Source organism: Haliotis cracherodii, unplaced genomic scaffold, assembly GCF_022045235.1.
Source record: "Haliotis cracherodii isolate W230 unplaced genomic scaffold, xgHalCrac1.p SCAF_21, whole genome shotgun sequence".
NCBI classification, from domain to species: Eukaryota; Metazoa; Mollusca; class Gastropoda; order Lepetellida; family Haliotidae; genus Haliotis; species Haliotis cracherodii.
The window spans coordinates 3,434,220-3,455,955 of NW_027266277.1; the positions used below are offsets into that span (position 1 = coordinate 3,434,220).

Genomic DNA, 21,736 nt, shown 5'->3' on the forward strand with positions numbered 1-21,736 from the left:
AATGGATCGTATGACGATAACTCCGACTTTTTTGTTTTCATTTCTTGTCAGTTTCTTGCAGCCTTGGGTCATGAGATAATCGCTTTATTAAGTTTATTTTTGATGGCCGTTGTGAAATATGAGAGGAAATCATTTGATGGAGATCTGGAACACAGAACAGGAAACAGAACTTAATAAAACACATGATTGTATAATGTAAATGTACATAATACTCTAACAACTATACTCTCCAAAAAAGGGCATGTTACAAAAATAACTGATAAGGGAATACAAAGAGGTAGGAGTGGTGGTGATGGATGAGTAACAAGAAGGAAGGATGAGGTGTAACATGACAATGAACAGAACATGTTGATGATGAATGTGATCAAAAAGTACAAGAAAGACCAGGGATGTGTAGTGAAACAATGAACGTTTGATTTGATATTATCAGTAATGCGCCATGCCCCCACCATTGGTCAAACATTCTTTTTGTCCACGTAGCATTGTCCAAATGACATTGCGAGGGAGTCTTGTCCACGCCACTTGCAGTGTCTAACCCTTGTTCCCTAACGTAGCGACTGACCTTGGTGTACACGTTTACCGATCATGTCCCAGACATGTTTATTGGGGAAAGGTCGGGACTTTTGTCTGGCCATTGCATTCTGATGATGTTTTGTTGATGGAGGTAGTCAGTTAGGATTTTGTTGCAGGAGGTAGTCAGTAAGGATATGGTCTTGAAAGACAAAACGTGGACCAGCTTGGCGCGCATATGGCACAACTATTCCAGGTACATCCAAGCCAATCCAGAAAGTCCAGACTGAATCTGGACTCATCTCAAAACATTACACGAGACCATCGTCTATTCCCCAATTTTCTACCCTCTAAACAAAATTGGCATCTGGCTAGAATGTGTCGATTTCATTGGTTGTTTGGGCTCGGTTTCATAAAGCCTGGTTTCTGATTAATCGCTCCTGAACGTGCGTTGTTGACCTGGGACACCCTTCGGAGGCCAATCATTACCATTTTTTGCCTGCGTACACCTGTTTCAAAGTCTGCACAGACAGAGAACCTTGAACATATTGGCTACCATTTTGAAGCATGTCAATAGCCCTAAGATGTTTCAAAGGCGTGGTTTCGTTTGAAATAAATACCAAAAGTTTTTTATCGGGAATCATACGCAAATCCAGTCAATGCAAGCATATCCTGATGTGTTTGCATGTGTTGCATAGGTGTAAAATACGGCTTTTGGTCCCCTGTTCAGACCAGCACATGTTGCTGGGGACCTATTCTAAGGCGGACCTCGAGTCCAATTTTCTTTCTATACGTGTGTATTTCCCATGGAAAACTATGAACATAGAATCGAGACCGGATGTCAATACACAATACAGTTTTGATTCACTGTATATAACTGAACGACTGCAAAAAAGCTCTGACACAAAAACTACACGTGCATGCATGTCTTTCTGTGGGAGCATATTAATCATGTTCGCGTATGTACACTTAATCAATTTATGTTTTCAACAAAATAATTTTTAAATGACTACATTTTGGCTTACAAACGCAAATTGTTTCCCGAATGAATTATTGCAACACACCACGCCACACTACACACACACCACACGCGTGTTTCATCGCACTCCAGCGTTGTGGGACGTTCATCATGCGATCAACCACTAGTTTGTCTTCCTCGATCTTTATCGAATTTTACATGCTGCCTCGACATAGATGGAATGGTGTCGTTTCAGCGCCATGTCTCGTGACTTACAAAATTAAATTCACTCGGGACAGATAATCCGTTATTCCTCGTCACTCGTAAAATATAGTTATTACGTCACACTGTGTGAACTCTATCCCTTGTACATGAAATAAGCATGCGTTTTGATGTACGCATGATACGTATAACGCGTGGTATAATTGGCGTAGGTATAACAGTATTGTGTGAGATAAGCATGGGTGTGTGTTTAGATGTACGTCTGATACGTATGGCGCTTGGTATAATTGGCGAAAGTATAACAGGATTGTGTGAGATAAGCATGGGTGTGTGTTTAGATGTACGTCTGATACGTATGACGCGTGGTATAACTGGCGTAGGTATAACAGTATTGTGTGAGATAAGCATGGGTGTGTGTTTTGATGTACGTCTGATACGTATGACGCGTGGTATAATTGGCGTAAGTATAACAGGATTGTGTGAGATAAGCATGGGTGTGTGTTTTTATGTCCGTCTGATACGTATGATGCGTGGTATGATTGGCGTAGGTATAACAGTATTGTGTTAGATAAGCATGGGTGTGTGTTTTGATTGACGTCTGATACGTATGACGCGTGGAAGAATTGGCTTTGGTATGACGATTTTGTGTGAGATAAGCATGGGTGTGTGTTTAGATGTACGTCTGATACGTATGACGCGTGGTATAATTGGCGTAAGTATAACAGGATTGTGTGAGATAAGCATGGGTGTGTGTTTAGATGTACGTCTGATACGTATGACGCGTGGTATAATTGGCGAAAGTATAACAGGATTGTGTGAGATAAGCATGGCTGTGTGTTTTGATGTACGTCTGATACGTATGACGCGTGCTATAATTGGCTTTGGTATAACAGTATTGTGTGAGTTAAGCATGGGTGTGTGTTTTGATGTACGTCTGATACGTATGACGGGTGGTAGAATTGGTGTAGGTATAACAGTATTGTGTTAGATAAGCATGGGTGTGTGTTTAGATGTACGTCTGATACGTATAACGCGTGGTATAATTGGCGTAGGTATAACAGTATTGTGTGAGATAAGCATGGGTGTGTGTTTTGATGTACGTCTGATACGTATGACGCGTGGTATAATTGGCGTAGGTATAACAGTATTGTGTGAGATAAGCATGGGTGTGTGTTTTTATGTCCGTCTGATACGTATGACGCGTGGTATGATTGGCGTAGGTATAACAGTATTGTGTGAGATAAGCATGGGTGTGTGTTTAGATGTACGTCTGATACGTATGGCGCTTGGTATAATTGGCGAAAGTATAACAGGATTGTGTGAGATAAGCATGGGTGTGTGTTTAGATGTACGTCTGATACGTATGACGCGTGGTATAACTGGCGTAGGTATAACAGTATTGTGTGAGATAAGCATGGGTGTGTGTTTTGATGTACGTCTGATACGTATGACGCGTGGTATAATTGGCGTAAGTATAACAGGATTGTGTGAGATAAGCATGGGTGTGTGTTTTTATGTCCGTCTGATACGTATGATGCGTGGTATGATTGGCGTAGGTATAACAGTATTGTGTTAGATAAGCATGGGTGTGTGTTTTGATTGACGTCTGATACGTATGACGCGTGGAAGAATTGGCTTTGGTATGACGATTTTGTGTGAGATAAGCATGGGTGTGTGTTTAGATGTACGTCTGATACGTATGACGCGTGGTATAATTGGCGTAAGTATAACAGGATTGTGTGAGATAAGCATGGGTGTGTGTTTAGATGTACGTCTGATACGTATGACGCGTGGTATAATTGGCGAAAGTATAACAGGATTGTGTGAGATAAGCATGGCTGTGTGTTTTGATGTACGTCTGATACGTATGACGCGTGCTATAATTGGCTTTGGTATAACAGTATTGTGTGAGTTAAGCATGGGTGTGTGTTTTGATGTACGTCTGATACGTATGACGGGTGGTAGAATTGGTGTAGGTATAACAGTATTGTGTTAGATAAGCATGGGTGTGTGTTTAGATGTACGTCTGATACGTATAACGCGTGGTATAATTGGCGTAGGTATAACAGTATTGTGTGAGATAAGCATGGGTGTGTGTTTTGATGTACGTCTGATACGTATGACGCGTGGTATAATTGGCGTAGGTATAACAGTATTGTGTGAGATAAGCATGGGTGTGTGTTTTTATGTCCGTCTGATACGTATGACGCGTGGTATGATTGGCGTAGGTATAACAGTATTGTGTGAGATAAGCATGGGTGTGTGTTTTGATGTACGTCTGATACGTATGACGCGTGGTATAATTGGCGTAGGTATAACAGTATTGTGTGAGATAAGCATGGGTGTGTGTTTTGATGTACGTCTGATACGTATGACGCGTGGTATGATTGGCGTAGGTATAACAGTATTGTGTGAGATAAGCATGGGTGTGTGTTTTGATGTACGTCTGATATGTATGACGCGTGGTATGATTGGCGTAGGTATAACAGTAGTGTGTGAGATAAACATGGGTGTGTGTTTTGATTGACGTCTGATACGTATGACGCGTGGTATAATTGGCGTAGGTATAACAGTATTGTGTGAGATAAGCATGGGTGTGTGTTTTGATGTCCGTCTGATACGTATGACGCGTGGTATAATTGGCGTAAGTATAACAGGATTGTGTGAGATAAGCATGGGTGTGTGTTTTGATGTACGTCTGATACGTATGACGCGTGGTATAATTGGCATAGGTATAACAGTATTGTGTGAGATAAGCATGGGTGTGTGTTTTGATATACGTCTGATACGTATGACGGGTGGTAGAATTGGCGTAGGTATAACAGTAGTGTGTGAGATAAGCATGGGTGTGTGTTTAGATGTACGTCTGATACGTATGACGCGTGGTATAATTGGCGTAGGTATAACAGGATTGTGTGAGATAAGCATGGGTGTGTGTTTTGATGTACGTCTGATACGTATGACGCGTGGTATAATTGGCGTAGGTATAACAGTATTGTGTGAGATAAGCATGGGTGTGTGTTTTGATATACGTCTGATACGTATGACGGGTGGTAGAATTGGCGTAGGTATAACAGTAGTGTGTGAGATAAGCATGGGTGTGTGTTTAGATGTACGTCTGATACGTATGACGCGTGGTATAATTGGCGTAGGTATAACAGTATTGTGTGAGATAAGCATGGGTGTGTGTTTTGATATACGTCTGATACGTATGACGGGTGGTAGAATTGGCGTAGGTATAACAGTAGTGTGTGAGATAAGCATGGGTGTGTGTTTAGATGTACGTCTGATACGTATAACGCGTGGTATAATTGGCGTAGGTATAACAGTATTGTGTGAGATAAGCATGGGTGTGTGTTTTGATGTACGTCTGATACGTATGACGCGTGGTATAATTGGCGTAGGTATAACAGTATTGTGTGAGATAAGCATGGGTGTGTGTTTTGATGTACGTCTGATACGTATGACGCGTGGTATGATTGGCGTAGGTATAACAGTATTGTGTGAGATAAGCATGGGTGTGTGTTTTGATGTACGTCTGATACGTATGACGCGTGGTATGATTGGCGTAGGTATAACAGTAGTGTGTGAGATAAACATGGGTGTGTGTTTTGATTGACGTCTGATACGTATGACGCGTGGTATAATTGGCGTAGGTATAACAGTATTGTGTGAGATAAGCATGGGTGTGTGTTTTGATGTCCGTCTGATACGTATGACGCGTGGTATAATTGGCGTAAGTATAACAGGATTGTGTGAGATAAGCATGGGTGTGTGTTTTGATGTACGTCTGATACGTATGACGCGTGGTATAATTGGCGTAGGTATAACAGTATTGTGTGAGATAAACATGGGTGTGTGTTTTGATATACGTCTGATACGTATGACGGGTGGTAGAATTGGCGTAGGTATAACAGTAGTGTGTGAGATAAGCATGGGTGTGTGTTTAGATGTACGTCTGATACGTATGACGCGTGGTATAATTGGCGTAGGTATAACAGTATTGTATGAGATAAGCATGGGTGTGTGTTTTGATGTACATCTGATACGTATGACGCGTGGTAGAATTGGCTTTGGTATAACGATTTTGTGTGATATAAGCACGAGGATGTGTTTTATGTACATGTGATACGTATGACGGGTGGTATATAATTGGCGTAGGTACAACAGTATTGTGTGAGATATTGTAAGCATCAGTATGCATGTGTAATTGTGAACGGGGAGTGTGGTACAACATTCTAAAGAACAGCGTACCATGTGAGAAATATTTGCAGCATATAGATATAACCATTTGTTTTGTCTCTTTCGACTTACTTTTTACCTCACCAAATTTGTACTTAACCTTCGATATTTATCGTTGACCGTGTCTATTCTCAGTTCGCGATTCTCTCCCAGACAGTATTCCGACACGTGTTTATATCACATAGTTTTGACACTGATTCAAAATGTCGCAGTTACATCCTACCCGGCAGTGACAAGTCTCATTGTTTTGTCAAGCTTCTACCCCCAGGGAAAGATGACGTGACTATGCAATAAATAACAGCAGGTGCTTCCCAGATGCAGGGGTGGGGTTTACTGGTGGGTAATATATTATTATAGGGCTAAATCTCAATGGGTGCCTCAATCGGCGCCTAGGGCCAGCTTTAAGTATTAGGAGATTTGTTTGAGAATCTCGTTTCTATTGCAGTATATTTGCATTGTTTTCTTGATAAATAATGACCCATTTATAGAAGGAACACAAATAAATAATTTGGCCTTCCAATGCCACAGATAAAACAAATTAGAACTGTTAAAAGTTATGGTAAACCATTAATTAATTACCTGGTAGAAACAAACTCGCAGTCATAAGATGTACACATATATATATTATTTTTAAATGATTCAGTACATCGAAATACAAATAAATAAATCGTTAGTTAATTCATATACTGTATTTAAAATGTGCTTGCTTTATCACAGAAATGAACTTAATATAATGAAATGTGTAAGTTCAAAGATTTACAACAACAAAATATTTGAAATTAATCTTATTTATTTATTTTCCGTATGTTTTCTATGATGTGTGTTTATAATAGTGGTTTACCTTATCGCTCATATTTTCATAACTTTCTATTCTAAACAAAATCTTATAATATTGTGATGTTATTAAACACACAGACCGACTGGTACAGTATATGTGTTCTCTGATATAAAATGTTCAACGTTGATTTGCTTATTTTTGTTTCTATCACATTTTTAGAGATTTATGTTTATAAGAGGGATAACGAGATTTTGTCTCGGATAAAGCTGTGGCCATAAACAGTAGTCACGTTCTGGATTGCCGCACAGAGACTGGCTTATGACACTTGTGTCCAGAGGGCATTTGGAAATAAATATTTTAGCGGGCTTACATCCAGAAGTACTGATTATTTCCCTTTAGTGACGCGTCACTCGAGTCGCACCGACCTTTCACAAAATATTGTCAAGATGGCAGGAGGAAAGACAGCCAAGCTCTCCCGCGAGGAAGAACTTCTCCTTCAAGATTTCAGCAGAAATGTATCAACAAAATCATCAGCCTTGTTCTATGGAAATGCGTTAATCGTTTCTGCCATCCCTATTTGTAAGTATTACCCCGATTTCATTAAAATGAAGCGTACACGTGCCACGTTGACACCGGCTTCAGACTTCCTGTTATAGATACTCCTCTATCTGATCACAATGTCTGTTTTGTGTCATCTCAGAATTTGTCCAACATTTGTTATGAAGAATCTGTTTAATTTTTGCTCTCCATAAAACCGTGTCTCTTTGAGTTATCACAAGAAATGGACTTGGAACAGTGTTGAAAATGGAGGTGCGTCCCGTTTTCGATCACTGTTTAAAGCCTATCTGCCAGATGTGTTTCATTTATCATCTGTATTTAGAGGACATGATAGCCATATTATGAACAACTTTATAATTTTGTACACTTGACGGAGGAAAGAAGGATCGCATATGTATAATTATACCGTGAGCTTTGTAATATTTACAAAACATGCAGTATACTCGGACCCCATGGTACCGCGGCATTCATCGTATCGCGGCATTTGTGATTTCCGATATTTCACGCGGGACACGCCTCTTAGCGGCTGTCTTTTAATGCAAATCAGTAACCACGAAGTGCTCACTTCGTAAACAATTTCAATTTCCTCGGAATGTTCCGTCTGCTGTTAGTAAGGAGTTATTAATCAGTTGATACATATTTCTGGCATCTGTTGTAATATTGCCTTACCCCCATCTATCAATGGCCAACTATATAACCCGCAGTTCCCCAAGTAAACTTTCTCTATCGACCTGAACTAGACCATCTGCATATTCATGGCGACTATTGAGGTAACGGAAGTTACGTAGTCCGCACATTTTTTCCCGCTCTGTGCCCAGAATCTATTGGGAGATCATAAGGGCCATAATGCCAAACTTAGAAATACGTTCTTCACTATGAATCAAAAGATAAATACATACTTTGGGCATACTAGGAGTGCTTTTTATATATTTATTGTTGACTTATAACATTTTTCCATTTTGTGACAAATTATTGTCATCCAATTTTTTTTAAACACTCTTAAAATATCATTTCTCATATTTTGATGTTGACTTATAAAAATATTTTTCTCTTACTTTTCGGTAAATATGCATTGAATACCTATTGCTGATAACACATTTAGAATTTTACTTGTGCTGTCTTTGCACTTGTCTGGACAAATCACTGATGTCTGGCATGATCATATCAAGTGGTTGGTAGAATTATGTCCTCTTTTTGTCCAATTCGGACCTCCATACACAACTTTTCTCTGTACCGCGATACGATGGAGTTCTCTCCCTTGTCAAACAGAGCGCGAGGCCCGGCTTTTACTCGGAGCTACTGATGTAAATAATAAACTTTTATCAGTAAAATATGCATTGTTTGATAACATGAATGATATCTGATACAGAGAACACGAATAAACATAAAGGTTAGTGAGTGCATTTTGTTCTGTTTCGCGTACATGACAAGTACCGCGATACCCCGAGGTTGCAGGCTATTTAGTAAATATACAAGGTATTACATGATGATTATGTTCCAAGCCTATGGCAACTTGTATTGATACAAGAGCATAGTTGTCAATATCACAAACGCCCCGTACTTTGAGTGTGGCACTGAAATTTAAGACACCTTGGGACCTTGTACAATTATGTATAAATGTTTTACTCCTGTGGTTCCAGTTGTAAGTGATAAAGATGATCAATATAGACAAGCACAATTACTACATATGAGTTCTTGTTTTTCCAGGGCTGTTCTGGAGGATTCACCAGATGGATCTATATCAGTCAGGGATCCTGTTCGCAGCCATGTCTCTTGTCAGCACCTATTTTGTAGCTTTTGCTTACAAAAATGTCAAGTTTGTTTTAAAGCACAAGTAAGTACACTCAACTTGCATTGTTAGACAAACATTTTCACAGAGCTATTAGGTAATACCTTTTTAAATCATAGAAATTGAGTGAGAAATTGAGCGCAGAAACAGTAGTTCAGTTTGAATGAGTAGCAAGGTTAAATATAAGGGACAGCATAACAGTGCGCAATTTTCCTTTCTTCCAACCTTGAGCCTTTTTTCAAGAACTGCAAATGAACCATATCCAGGCATGGTTATCTAGTCATGTGAAGCGAAACCCAAATATTTTGTAATTCTTTTTTTCACTTGAAAAACATCCAAGTTTAGTCTCCAAGGACATTAAAAATGGTTAAGACCCGTGAAGATCCGGGTGGAGAATAGGTCTTCAGCAACCCATGCTTGCTTTAAGAAGAAACAAACCAGACTGGGTGGTCAGGCTTGCTGACTTGGTTCATGCTTGTTATTGTATCCCAATTGCATAGATTGAGGCTTGTGATGTCAATCACTGGATAGTCTGGTCCAGACTGGATTATTTGTAGACTGCTGTCATATAGCTGGAATATTGATGAAAGCTGAGTTTAACAACAAACAAAAATGGTTATCCTCATCATCATGATAATCATGTGCATAAACAAAGGCAAGGTATTAAAAGATTCATTATTTATCTGCAGATACTAAGTTTAACTGACACGGAGATGTCACTGTGATTATAGGAATGGTGAGAGATGATTGAGCCACAGACTGTTGATTGTCCTCATCTCAAACCCCACTGAGGTTATCTCAAACTACTTGTTGCTGTCTAGCTAAAATAATAATGGATATTTATACTGTGCCTGTTTGCACACACTCGTACATACTTTTGATGATAATGGGGTCGGAATCCCATTTCTTAATATTTGTTGTTTACATAGTTGAGCTAACAGAGCCCAAATCAACCATCAGAAAATAGAATACATATACAGTTGAACTTGGATGTGTCAAATTCCCGGTTTGTTTGAACTCATTTGGGAAACCCAAGTACCCAAATTAAGCCTTAAATTCCTCTGATGTCTTGAACCCCGGATATTTTGAACTATTCCCCAGTTCCCCATAAGGCTGACACATCGAGGTTTGACTGTAGTTGAAACATTTCTTTCCCATCCACTGTCTATGATGACAAAAATCTGTTTACTTTTGAAATAATTGCTAAATTGCACTATTTTTAGTGTCTGACAGTAACCTCCTCTTTCCAATGAGGTCAAGGTAAAACCCTAAAGTAAGGCAGAGTCACATACTGTAAGTACTTTAGATTGCACACAATGAAAGTGTGGTTTTATTTACTCTCAATGGAATTCTGAGGGGAGCGGCCATGTAGAAGGCAGTGAACCAATCATGGATACATTTATGACATAGACTTTGGCACTACTTCCAAAATCGGGTACACTTGGAAAAAGTCTGGGGACAACCTGATACCCTGCAGGATTTAATCACAGTGATATTTTGTTTGGTCTTGTACAATCAACTGATCATAGTCCGTATAGAAATCTGAAATACCGTATTCGACGTAATAAGCGCTCTGCTCTAATATGCGCCCATGGCGTTATTTGCTAATATATTGGCTAGTGAACAATCCCAATTAGCACCCCTTCTGATTGATCAATGTACAAAAGACTTATTTATTCACGTATAATACACACTCGTGTGTTATCATGGTTATATGCACCCTTGATTATTGGCAATTAAGTTCTGGAAAAATATATCTGTTGCATATAAACATTTCAGGCTGTCCGCATAAACCACAAAATTTATCTTTCAACTCTCTTTTTTTCACCAAAATGATATTCTAATAAGAGCCCCCTATTTCAAGAGACAATTTCAGGCTGGGGCACAGATTGCTATTAGGAGCCTACCAGTGAGGATCATATGGTCAGTCATGCTGCTCTGACTCATGTTATAAACACTCATGCCTCAAAGTTGCAACTAGTTCCACATGGCGACCAATATTATGTAAACAGTCGCCACTTGCTACTTGGCAAACTCAAGCTGGCGACCTGATATCCCTAACTGCATAATATTAGAGACAGAAATACAATATCTTTATAAATACTGATTGACTGAACTAAAATTTCACTCTAAAAATCTAAAGATCATCATGAGAATTGTGAGGTAAAATAAATAATTGATAGTCTTGTCGAGTATTTGCAACAACATTATAAACAACAAAGTTTGTTGAACCAAGGGTAGGAATCGGTTTTGCTTCAGTTTTACAGATTTGATTTGTTTAACAGTATCATACATTACTGACCATAATCTTAAAGTTTGGCTCCTTTTTCACATGGCTTCTTAAATTTCACATTGGCTCCCTGAAAACAGTTGACAGCCATGACTCTAAGGGAAGCAATTGTACTCTGAGGCCTGACAATCACTCACTTCCTTCCAAATATGTTTCATGCCTCTTGTAATAACAACTGCCTTTGTGGGTTGTTGATGACGTTTAGAGAATTGTGTTGGCGTTGTCGTACCTGGCATACAGTTGAAGGAAGTCAGTAGAGTGTCAGTGGGGTATCCATGTTAAACTGCAGCATGGTATCAGATGATCTGTCACATTATTATCATCTTCCTGAGGCAGGCGAGTTAACTGACTAAAAGTCCAGTTTCCATCCTTGCTAAACTTGGTTGGAATTTCTGGACTCGATTGTATTTGTAGCACCACCAATGGCTAATATGAGTTATGTCCCTTCTATGTCCCTCTTGACCAATCAAATTCCACCTCTCATATCACTTTAATTTGCTTCATACAAAATGGAGGTGCTCATATTATCTCATCAATAATAAAGATCTTTATTGTTATAAAACAGGTTTTACCTCATGAAGTGCATCAGATCATTTGAGCACCTTCATTAAAAACATGAAAAGATTTGGAAAATATCTGACGCTCAGTTGACGGTACACATGCTCTGCAAATCGTGCAATTGGATGAATTTGGCATGGCAGTTGCCATGTTGTTTGTGAACTTGATGTCGATACTGTTAAGGGATTTAATTAGACTTTGCATAAACTCAGTAATCCAGCCAAAATATAACTCCGAATTCCAGCCTAGTTTGGCAAGGTAGGAATCTAAATTTTTAAGGTCAGTTATTCCCTTGCCTTGGGGAGATGATTAAAATCAGCAGAAGTTCAGACTATTACCATAAGACACATATGCCATGTTTAAACCAGTTTCACTTCATCCTTTTAGTGAGGCACTTTGGTATTTTGACTAGGTACAATTACCATGGTAACTGGAGTCTGATCATTTACAGTGTCTTATGTTATTTGGAATAAGTTGTTCATGAAGTTAAGCTAGCTTCAACAATATTGTTTGGCTTGCTTGGTGGTACAGCAGGAGACAGGTGTATCACCAGGGGGGTTGTCGATGGTTATGAAACTGTGATCTTGTTGAGATTGTTGACAAATTCAGACAAAGAATGATGTTGTTTCAGAGTTGCATTGAAAAGGGAGGAGGCTGTGTCCCGGGAGCTGATGAAGAAGCTGGCTGATGACAAGAAGATGACCAAGAAGGAGAAGGATGAGAGGTGAGGTACAGGTGATGTTGGTGACAACAGTGGTTACAACAGTGGTTACAACAGTGGTTACATAGGCGATGGCAGTGGCGATGTAGGTGATAACAGATACTGTAGGTGATGACAGTGGTGATGTAGGCGATGACAGTGGTGATGTTGATGTAGGTGATGACAGTGGTGATGTTTGTGATATATTATGTAGGCAATAACATTGATGTAGGCAGTGACGTTGATGGTGTTGGTGATGAAAGTGGTGATGTAGGCGATGACAGTGTTGAAGTCAGTGGTGTTGGTGATTTTGGCAATGACGGTGATGTAGGTGATGACAATGATGATAGTGGTGATGACAGTGTGATGTCGGTGATGACAGATGATGTAGGTGATAATAGATACTGTAGACTATGACAGTGGTGATGTTTGTGGTGACATTTATTATGTAGGCTATAACACTGATGTAGGCAGTGATGTTGATGGTGTGGGTGATGAAAGTGGTGATGTAGGCGATGACAGTGGTGATGTTGATGTAGGTGATGACAGTGGTGATGTTGATGTAGGTGATGACAGTGGTGATGTTGATGTAGGTGATGACAGTGGTGATGTTGATGTAGGTGATGACAGTGGTGATGTTGATGTAGGTGATGACAGTGGTGTTGGTGATGACTGGTGATGTTGGCAATGACGGTGATGTAGGTGATGACAGTGGTGATGACAGTGGTGATGTAGGTGATGACAGATGATGACAGATGATGAAGGTGATAATAGATACTGTAGACTATGACAGTGGTGATGTTTGTGATGACATTTATTATGTAGGCTATAATATTGATGTAGGCAGTGACGTTGATGGTGTAGGTGATGACAGTGGTGATGAAGACGATGACAGTGGTGATGTAAGTGATGACAGTGAAGATCCCAGGATCACAGGATTAGATGACTATTTCATTAATACCCTGCTGTAAATGTTTATGAATGTATGTTAGCAATCTGTTTATACCCAGCTACCTGGGTAGTGTGGCTAATGTGGCTAATGTTCATACATTACTGTTCCAGAATCCTGTGGAAGAAAAATGAAGTTGCTGACTACGAAGCTACAACTTTTTCCATTTTCTACAACAACGCCCTCTACCTCGTGTTGCTGATAGTGGTGTCGTTCTACGCCCTGAAAAACTTCAACCCCAATCTGTATCCTTTCTAGTTTTCTGTACACGGAACACTGAGTGTTGATGAGGGTGTGTGGTTGTGCAGGGTTTTACCTTGACGTACCAAAGCTGGGGTCCAGAGGGCCACCAATGATGAATTCTAAGGGTCCTTGCTGGCAATATATAAGAGTTCTGAAAAGTAGTGAAATAAGGTAGTGGAATGAATCATTGATCAAGTGGGCAGTGGTCATGATTGATGGGGGCAGTCGGGTAGCCTTGTGGTTGAAGCTTGTCACGCCGATTCCCATCATTGGTACAATGTGTGAAGACCATTTCTGGTGTCCCCTGCCTTGATATTGCTGGAATATTGCAAAAAGCAGTGCAAAACCTCGCTCGCTCGCTCGCTCACTCACTCACTCACTCACTCACTCACTCACTCACTCACTCACTCACTCACTCACTCACTCACTCACTCACTCACTCACTCACTCACTCACTCACTCACTCACTCACTCACTCACTCACTCACTCACTCACTCACTCATTCATTCATTCATGCTTGATGGATGAAGTAACAGACAGCCATTACTGGTCTTGGTGCGTTGTAGGTACTGAACTGATGAATGAATATGTCCTGCCAAGGTTATTGCCTGGCAGTGGTAACCTTGACAGGGACAAAGTATAGACGTTTTGTGCATCCATTCTCTACATTTGTGCATCACATAAAACCGTGTTAAGCTTACCATTGCCGGGCTACATTTTAGGGCCCTGTTAGAAATTCCTTGAAGTTTAGTGTCTTGGTGAAGGTGTATATGGCACAGTTGAGAGAAGTTGGGCCCATTTCGGAATCATATTAACAACAATACTTGTCACATTGTTTAATTATATGAAGCACCCCTTGGGGATGATGGGTCAGAACTGCTCCCCACCTGCCTATTTCTCTGAAGAGCCAACTTCATGCGTCAGATGGTCAGATTCGGTGCGTCGTTGCATCTCGACAGCATGGATCATTGCTCACAACATGAAGCACTGGAGTGTCTGGTCCATACTGGATTGTTCCCAGGCCACTGGCAAATAGATGGAACATTGTCCAGTGCAACTTTAAACTTGGTTGATGCATGTCATCATGTCCCTATTGCTCATGATGTCAATCCATGGATTGTCTGGTCAATACTTGATTATTTACTGACTGCTGTTGTATAGCTGGAATATTGCTCATTGCGGCATTAAACAACAAACAGATTTCACCTCCCATATTTACATTAGCTTCAAACAAAATGGCGGCGCCCAGTAAATACGATCTGATGGATAATTAAGATCTATATTATAATATAACGGGTCCTACCTCACAAGGTACATCAAATCACTTGAGCACCTTGATAAAAAACATGAAAAGATATGCAAAATACCTGTGGACGCCTAGTTGGTGGTACACATGCTTTGCAAATCCTGCAATTGACCGAAATCGTCATGTTAAAATCCATGTTGTTTAGGAAGCGGATGTCTAGTTTGTTACACCATTTTGTTTGGACTATGCATAGACTCGTTAGTGCAGCCAAAATATAACTCCGGAATTCCTGGCTAGTTTGGCAAGGGTGGTAACAGGACTGTTATTGTCAGTTGTCTCCCTTGCCTCCGGAAGACGACAACCGGCTTGAGGTAACACAACTCGCAGTGAAGAGTTGCTTCCCTTTGACTTGCAACAAGAATCGGCCTGACAACCAGACTCTGCCATTGAGATCGTTGGTTTGTCAGCATCAATACTTTGATTTCACCAGAGTGTATTGCCTACATATCATACATAACTAAGGCTTTCTTCCTGATTAATCTGTGACATTGTGATATGACTTAATTTCTGTTTAAAGCAGTGTTTGAACCACTCACACTTTGTAATGTTATATGAAACAAGTGAAAGGTCCTCAGCTAGCATGTATTGTATCAACAACCAGTTGGCAAAAACATTGACTTTAACTTAAGTCTGAATCTCTCATTCCATTCATCTTCTTACTCTTTTCTATGTATTTCCACTGAATTGTTTCCTTGACAACCTGCCAGGAATTATGTGGTTTCCGTGGGCGCCTCAGCAGGTCTGCTGGCTCTGTTTTCCACCAGCTCGAAGTAAAAGGTCAACGACAGCTATTTCATCATGATGTTCTAGAAATAGAAATTTATCAAATGTCATACATATGGTTTCAAGTAAAAAATAAAACATTTTATTCATTTATTTACAAACGCTTGTGTCTGTTTTTCTTCCTGGTGGGGGGAATTGAGATATTCGGGTTACAGTGATGTATTCATCCAGGGATACGTTTTGAATAGGTTGGATCAGTTCAGCAGGTGCTTTGTATATCTGTTGAAGACACATGGCATGCAGTTGTACCAACTTGAGTTTCAGCTGTGATAACAATTGCCTGCCAATGTAAGCCAAGTATATATAATATGATCTTGAAGATGAACTTGAAGGATTGAAATTGTCATATTCATTATATCATATTCAGTTATGGCTGACAAAAGCTCTTCCAAGGCAATCTTTCTAAAAAATGAGAACTGTATGATAGCAAATCACTTTCTTTAACTACTTTTTTGTTTTTTAAGCATTTTAGTTTTATACTTGATTTTAAAAAAAAAAATACAAGTAGGAATTTGAAATCCCAATGGCAACAGAAGTTTGTTTTGTATAATGAAACATTATGAAAGCCTCGTCTGCCTCAACAATTCTTCAACATTAAAACAATTCTTCAACATTTCAGTACCAACATTGTGGGTACAAAGTATGTAGGTCGTGCATTCAAGGCATATGATCAGTAAGTGTAATGGCTGTAAAATTTCCATGTCCTGTGATAGGAACCAGAGACATTCTTACCAAGTTTGGATGCCTTGCCCACATTACGAAAGTGGTCTGCCCAATCAGCAAGCTTCCCCAGTCAACAGAAGGCATGTCCCAGGCCATATGTTAGGGTAATGAGATTTACTGTGTTTATCATGAATATGCTCAGCTCCACAACGGGCGCGAATATAGTTGCCATAAAATGTCTGAGTCCCTTGATTGGATTCGAACCATGGAACTTCTGATTCATGGTCGGATGCCTTGTCCACATGACCGAAGAGGTTGACCCCCTCAGCAAGCTGACCAGGTATACTTTACAAGGAAATGCACATACCTGGTGCACAACAGGGTGGACATACACATTCCTGGTGCACAACAGTATGGACATACACATACCTGGTGCACAACAGGGTGGACATACACATACCTTGTGCACAATAGGGTGAACGTACACATACCTGGTGCACAATAGGGTGGACATACACAAACCTGGTGCACACCAGGGTGGACATACACATACCTGGTGCACAACAGGGTGGACATACACATACCTGGTTCACAATAGTATGGACATACACATACCTGGTACACAATAGTATGGACATACATATACCTCGTACACAACAGGGTGAACATACACATACCTGGTACACAGCAGGGTGGACATACACATACCTGGTGCACAATAAGGTGGACAAGCACATACCTGGTGCACAATAGTATGGACATACACATACCTGGTACACAATAGTATGGACATACATATACCTCGTACACAACAGGGTGGACATACACATACCTGGTACACAATAGGGTGGACAAGCACATACCTGGTGCACAATAGGGTGGACATACACATACCTGGTGCACAATAGGGTGGACATACACATACCAGGTGCACAATAGGGTGGACATACACATACCTGGTGCACAATAGGGTGGACATACACATACCTGGTGCACAACAGGGTGGACATACACATACCTGGTGCACAATAGTATGGACATACACATACCTGGTGCACAATAGGGTGGACATACACATACCTGGTACACAATAGGGTGGACATACACATACCTGGTACACAACAGGGTGGACATACATATACCTGGTGCACAACAGGGTGGACATACACATACCTGGTGCACAACAGGGTGGACATACACATACCTGGTACACAACAGGGTGGACATACACATACCTGGTGCACAACAGGGTGGACATACACATACCTGGTACACAATAGGGTGGACATACACATACCTGGTGCACAACAGGGTGGACATACACATACCTGGTGCACAACAGGGTGGACATACACATACCTGGTACACAACAGGGTGGACATACACATACCTGGTGCACAATAGGGTGGACATACACATACCTGGTGCACAACAGGGTGGACATACACATACCTGGTGCACAACAGGGTGGACATACACATACCTGGTGCACAACAGGGTGGACATACACATACCTGGTGCACAATAGTATGGACATACACATACCTGGTGCACAATAGGGTGGACATACACATACCTGGTACACAATAGGGTGGACATACACATACCTGGTACACAATAGTATGGACATACACATACCTGGTACACAATAGGGTGGACATACACATACCTGGTACACAACAGGGCGGACATACACATACCTGGTACACAATAGTATGGACATACACATACCTGGTGCACAATAGGGTGGACATACACATACCAGGTGCACAATAGGGTGAACATACACATACCTGGTGCACACCAGGGTGGACATACACATACCTGGTACACAATAGTATGGACATACACATACCTGGTGCACAACAGGGTGGACATACATATACCTGGTAAACAATAGTATGGACATACACATACCTGGTACACAATAGTATGGACATACATATACCTGGTACACAATAGTATGGACATACACATACCTGGTGCACAACAGGGTGGACATACACATACCTGGTGCACAATAGTATGGACATACACATACCTGGCACACAATAGTATGGACATACACATACCTGGTGCACAATAGTATGGACATACACATACCTGGTACACAATAGTATGGACATACATATACCTGGTACACAATAGTATGGACATACATATACCTGGTACACAATAGTATGGACATACATATACCTGGCACACAATAGTATGGACATACATATACCTGGTACACAATAGTATGGACATACACATACCTGGTGCACAACAGGGTGGACATACACATACCTGGTGCACAACAGGGTGGACATACACATACCTGGTACACAATAGTATGGACATACACATACCTGGTACACAATAGGGTGGACATACACATACCTGGTACACAATAGTATGGACATACACATACCTGGTACACAATAGGGTGGACATACACATACCTGGTGCACAACAGGGTGGACATACACATACCTGGTACACAATAGTATGGACATACACATACCTGGTACACAATAGGGTGGACATACACATACCTGGTACACAATAGTATGGACATACACATACCTGGTACACAATAGGGTGGACATACACATACCTGGTGCACAACAGGGTGGACATACACATACCTGGTGCACAATAGTATGGACATACACATACCTGGTACACAATAGGGTGGACATACATATACCTGGTACACAACAGGGTGGACATACACATACCTGGTACACAATAGTATGGACATACACATACCTGGTACACAATAGGGTGGACATACACATACCTGGTGCACAACAGGGTGGACATACACATACCTGGTACACAATAGGGTGGACATACACATACCTGGTGCACAACAGGGTGGACATACACATACCTGGTACACAATAGTATGGACATACACATACCTGGTGCACAACAGGGTGGACATACACATACCTGGTACACAATAGTATGGACATACACATACCTGGTACACAATAGGGTGGACATACACATACCTGGTGCACAACAGGGTGGACATACACATACCAGGTGCACAATAGTATGGACATACACATACCTGGTACACAATAGGGTGGACATACACATACCTGGTGCACAACAGGGTGGACATACACATACCTGGTGCACAATAGTATGGACATACACATACCTGGTACACAATAGTATGGACATACATATACCTGGCACACAATAGGGTGGACATACACATACCTGGTGCACAACAGGGTGGACATACACATACCTGGTGCACAACAGGGTGGACATACACATACCTGGTACACAATAGTATGGACATACACATACCTGGTACACAATAGGGTGGACATACACATACCTGGTACACAATAGTATGGACATACACATACCTGGTACACAATAGGGTGGACATACACATACCTGGTGCACAACAGGGTGGACATACACATACCTGGTGCACAATAGTATGGACATACACATACCTGGTACACAATAGGGTGGACATACACATACCTGGTACACAATAGTATGGACATACACATACCTGGTGCACAATAGGGTGGACATACACATACCTGGTGCACAATAGGGTGGACATACATATACCTGGTACACAACAGGGTGGACATACACATACCTGGTGCACAACAGGGTGGACATACACATACCTGGTACACAATAGGGTGGACATACATATACCTGGTGCACAATAGTATGGACATACACATACCTGGTACACAATAGGGTGGACATACATATACCTGGTACACAACAGGGTGAACATACACATACCTGGTACACAATAGGGTGGACATACATATACCTGGTACACAATAGTATGGACATACACATACCTGGTACACAATAGGGTGGACATACACATACCTGGTACACAACAGGGTGGACATACACATACCTGGTGCACAACAGGGTGGACATACACATACCTGGTGCACAACAGGGTGGACATACACATACCTGGTACACAATAGTATGGACAAACATATACCTGGTACACAATAGGGTGGACATACATATACCTGGTGCACAACAGGGTGGACATACACATACCTGGTGCACAACAGGGTGGACATACACATACCTGGTACACAACAGGGTGGACATACACATACCTGGTACACAATAGTATGGACATACATATACCTGGTACACAATAGGGTGGACATACATATACCTGGTACACAACAGGGTGGACATACACATACCTGGTACACAACAGGGCGGACATACACATACCTGGTGCACAACAGGGTGGACATACACATACCTGGTACACAACAGGGCGGGACATACACATACCTGGTGCACAATAGTATGGACATACACATACCTGGTGCACAACAGGGTGGACATACACATACCTGGTGCACAACAGGGTGGACATACACATACCTGGTACACAATAGTATGGACATACACATACCTGGTGCACAACAGGGGCGGACATACACATACCTGGTGCACAACAGGGTGGACATACACATACCTGGTGCACAATAGTATGGACATACACATACCTGGTACACAATAGTATGGACATACATATACCTGGTACACAATAGTATGGACATACACATACCTGGTGCACAATAGGGTGGACATACACATACCTGGTGCACAATAGGGTGGACCTCCCCTATATAAAATGGGGGGACCTCTCCCCCTCCGCGGTAAGGTAGGATGTGTCGGGTTGGAGCGGTCCAGTCTCCTTCCACACATTTAGATATTCCTGTACACGACATCATCATCAGCAAACGTCGGATACCTGAAAGTGTTATGAATTAGAAACATCACTGGCACGGTGTCCGGTTTTACCATCTTAGTATCGAGAGGGGTGGGGGTGGAGGTGGGGGGGGGGGGGGGGGGGGGGGGGGGGGGGGGGGGTTTAACAAAGGTTCAGCTCGTTAAATCCTCCGGTACACCACGCTAGAGAGTAAGTGTGTGAGTTTGGTTAAACGCTGCCTTTTCCAATATCCCATTTATATCACGACGTGACAGCTAATGTGAGAGTAGGGGCGAGAGTGATCCAGGTATCAGACGTTAATCACGTTGGTCACATCCACGAGCACAGGTATGGTGCTGACAACCCTAGAAATACAATTGCGGCGACCCGGGATTCGAACCCACAATCATAGGTTTCTGACGTGCCCAAGGGGCGCAGCTCTACAAAGAGATTTTCG

General features: G+C 41.3%; 1 protein-coding gene across 1 annotated transcript; it reads left to right on the forward strand.

Moving 5' to 3' along the window:
* Positions 1-7,120: 7,120 nt before the first annotated feature.
* LOC139470841 (translocon-associated protein subunit gamma-like) lies at positions 7,121-15,988 on the forward strand. Its single transcript, XM_071253155.1, has 5 exons — positions 7,121-7,289; positions 8,976-9,102; positions 12,537-12,629; positions 13,668-13,799; positions 15,812-15,988. The coding sequence occupies exons 1-5, from the start codon at positions 7,157-7,159 to the stop codon at positions 15,876-15,878; spliced, it is 552 nt and encodes a 183-aa protein (XP_071109256.1). The 5' UTR covers positions 7,121-7,156; the 3' UTR covers positions 15,879-15,988.
* The last annotated feature ends 5,748 nt before the right edge of the window (positions 15,989-21,736 follow it).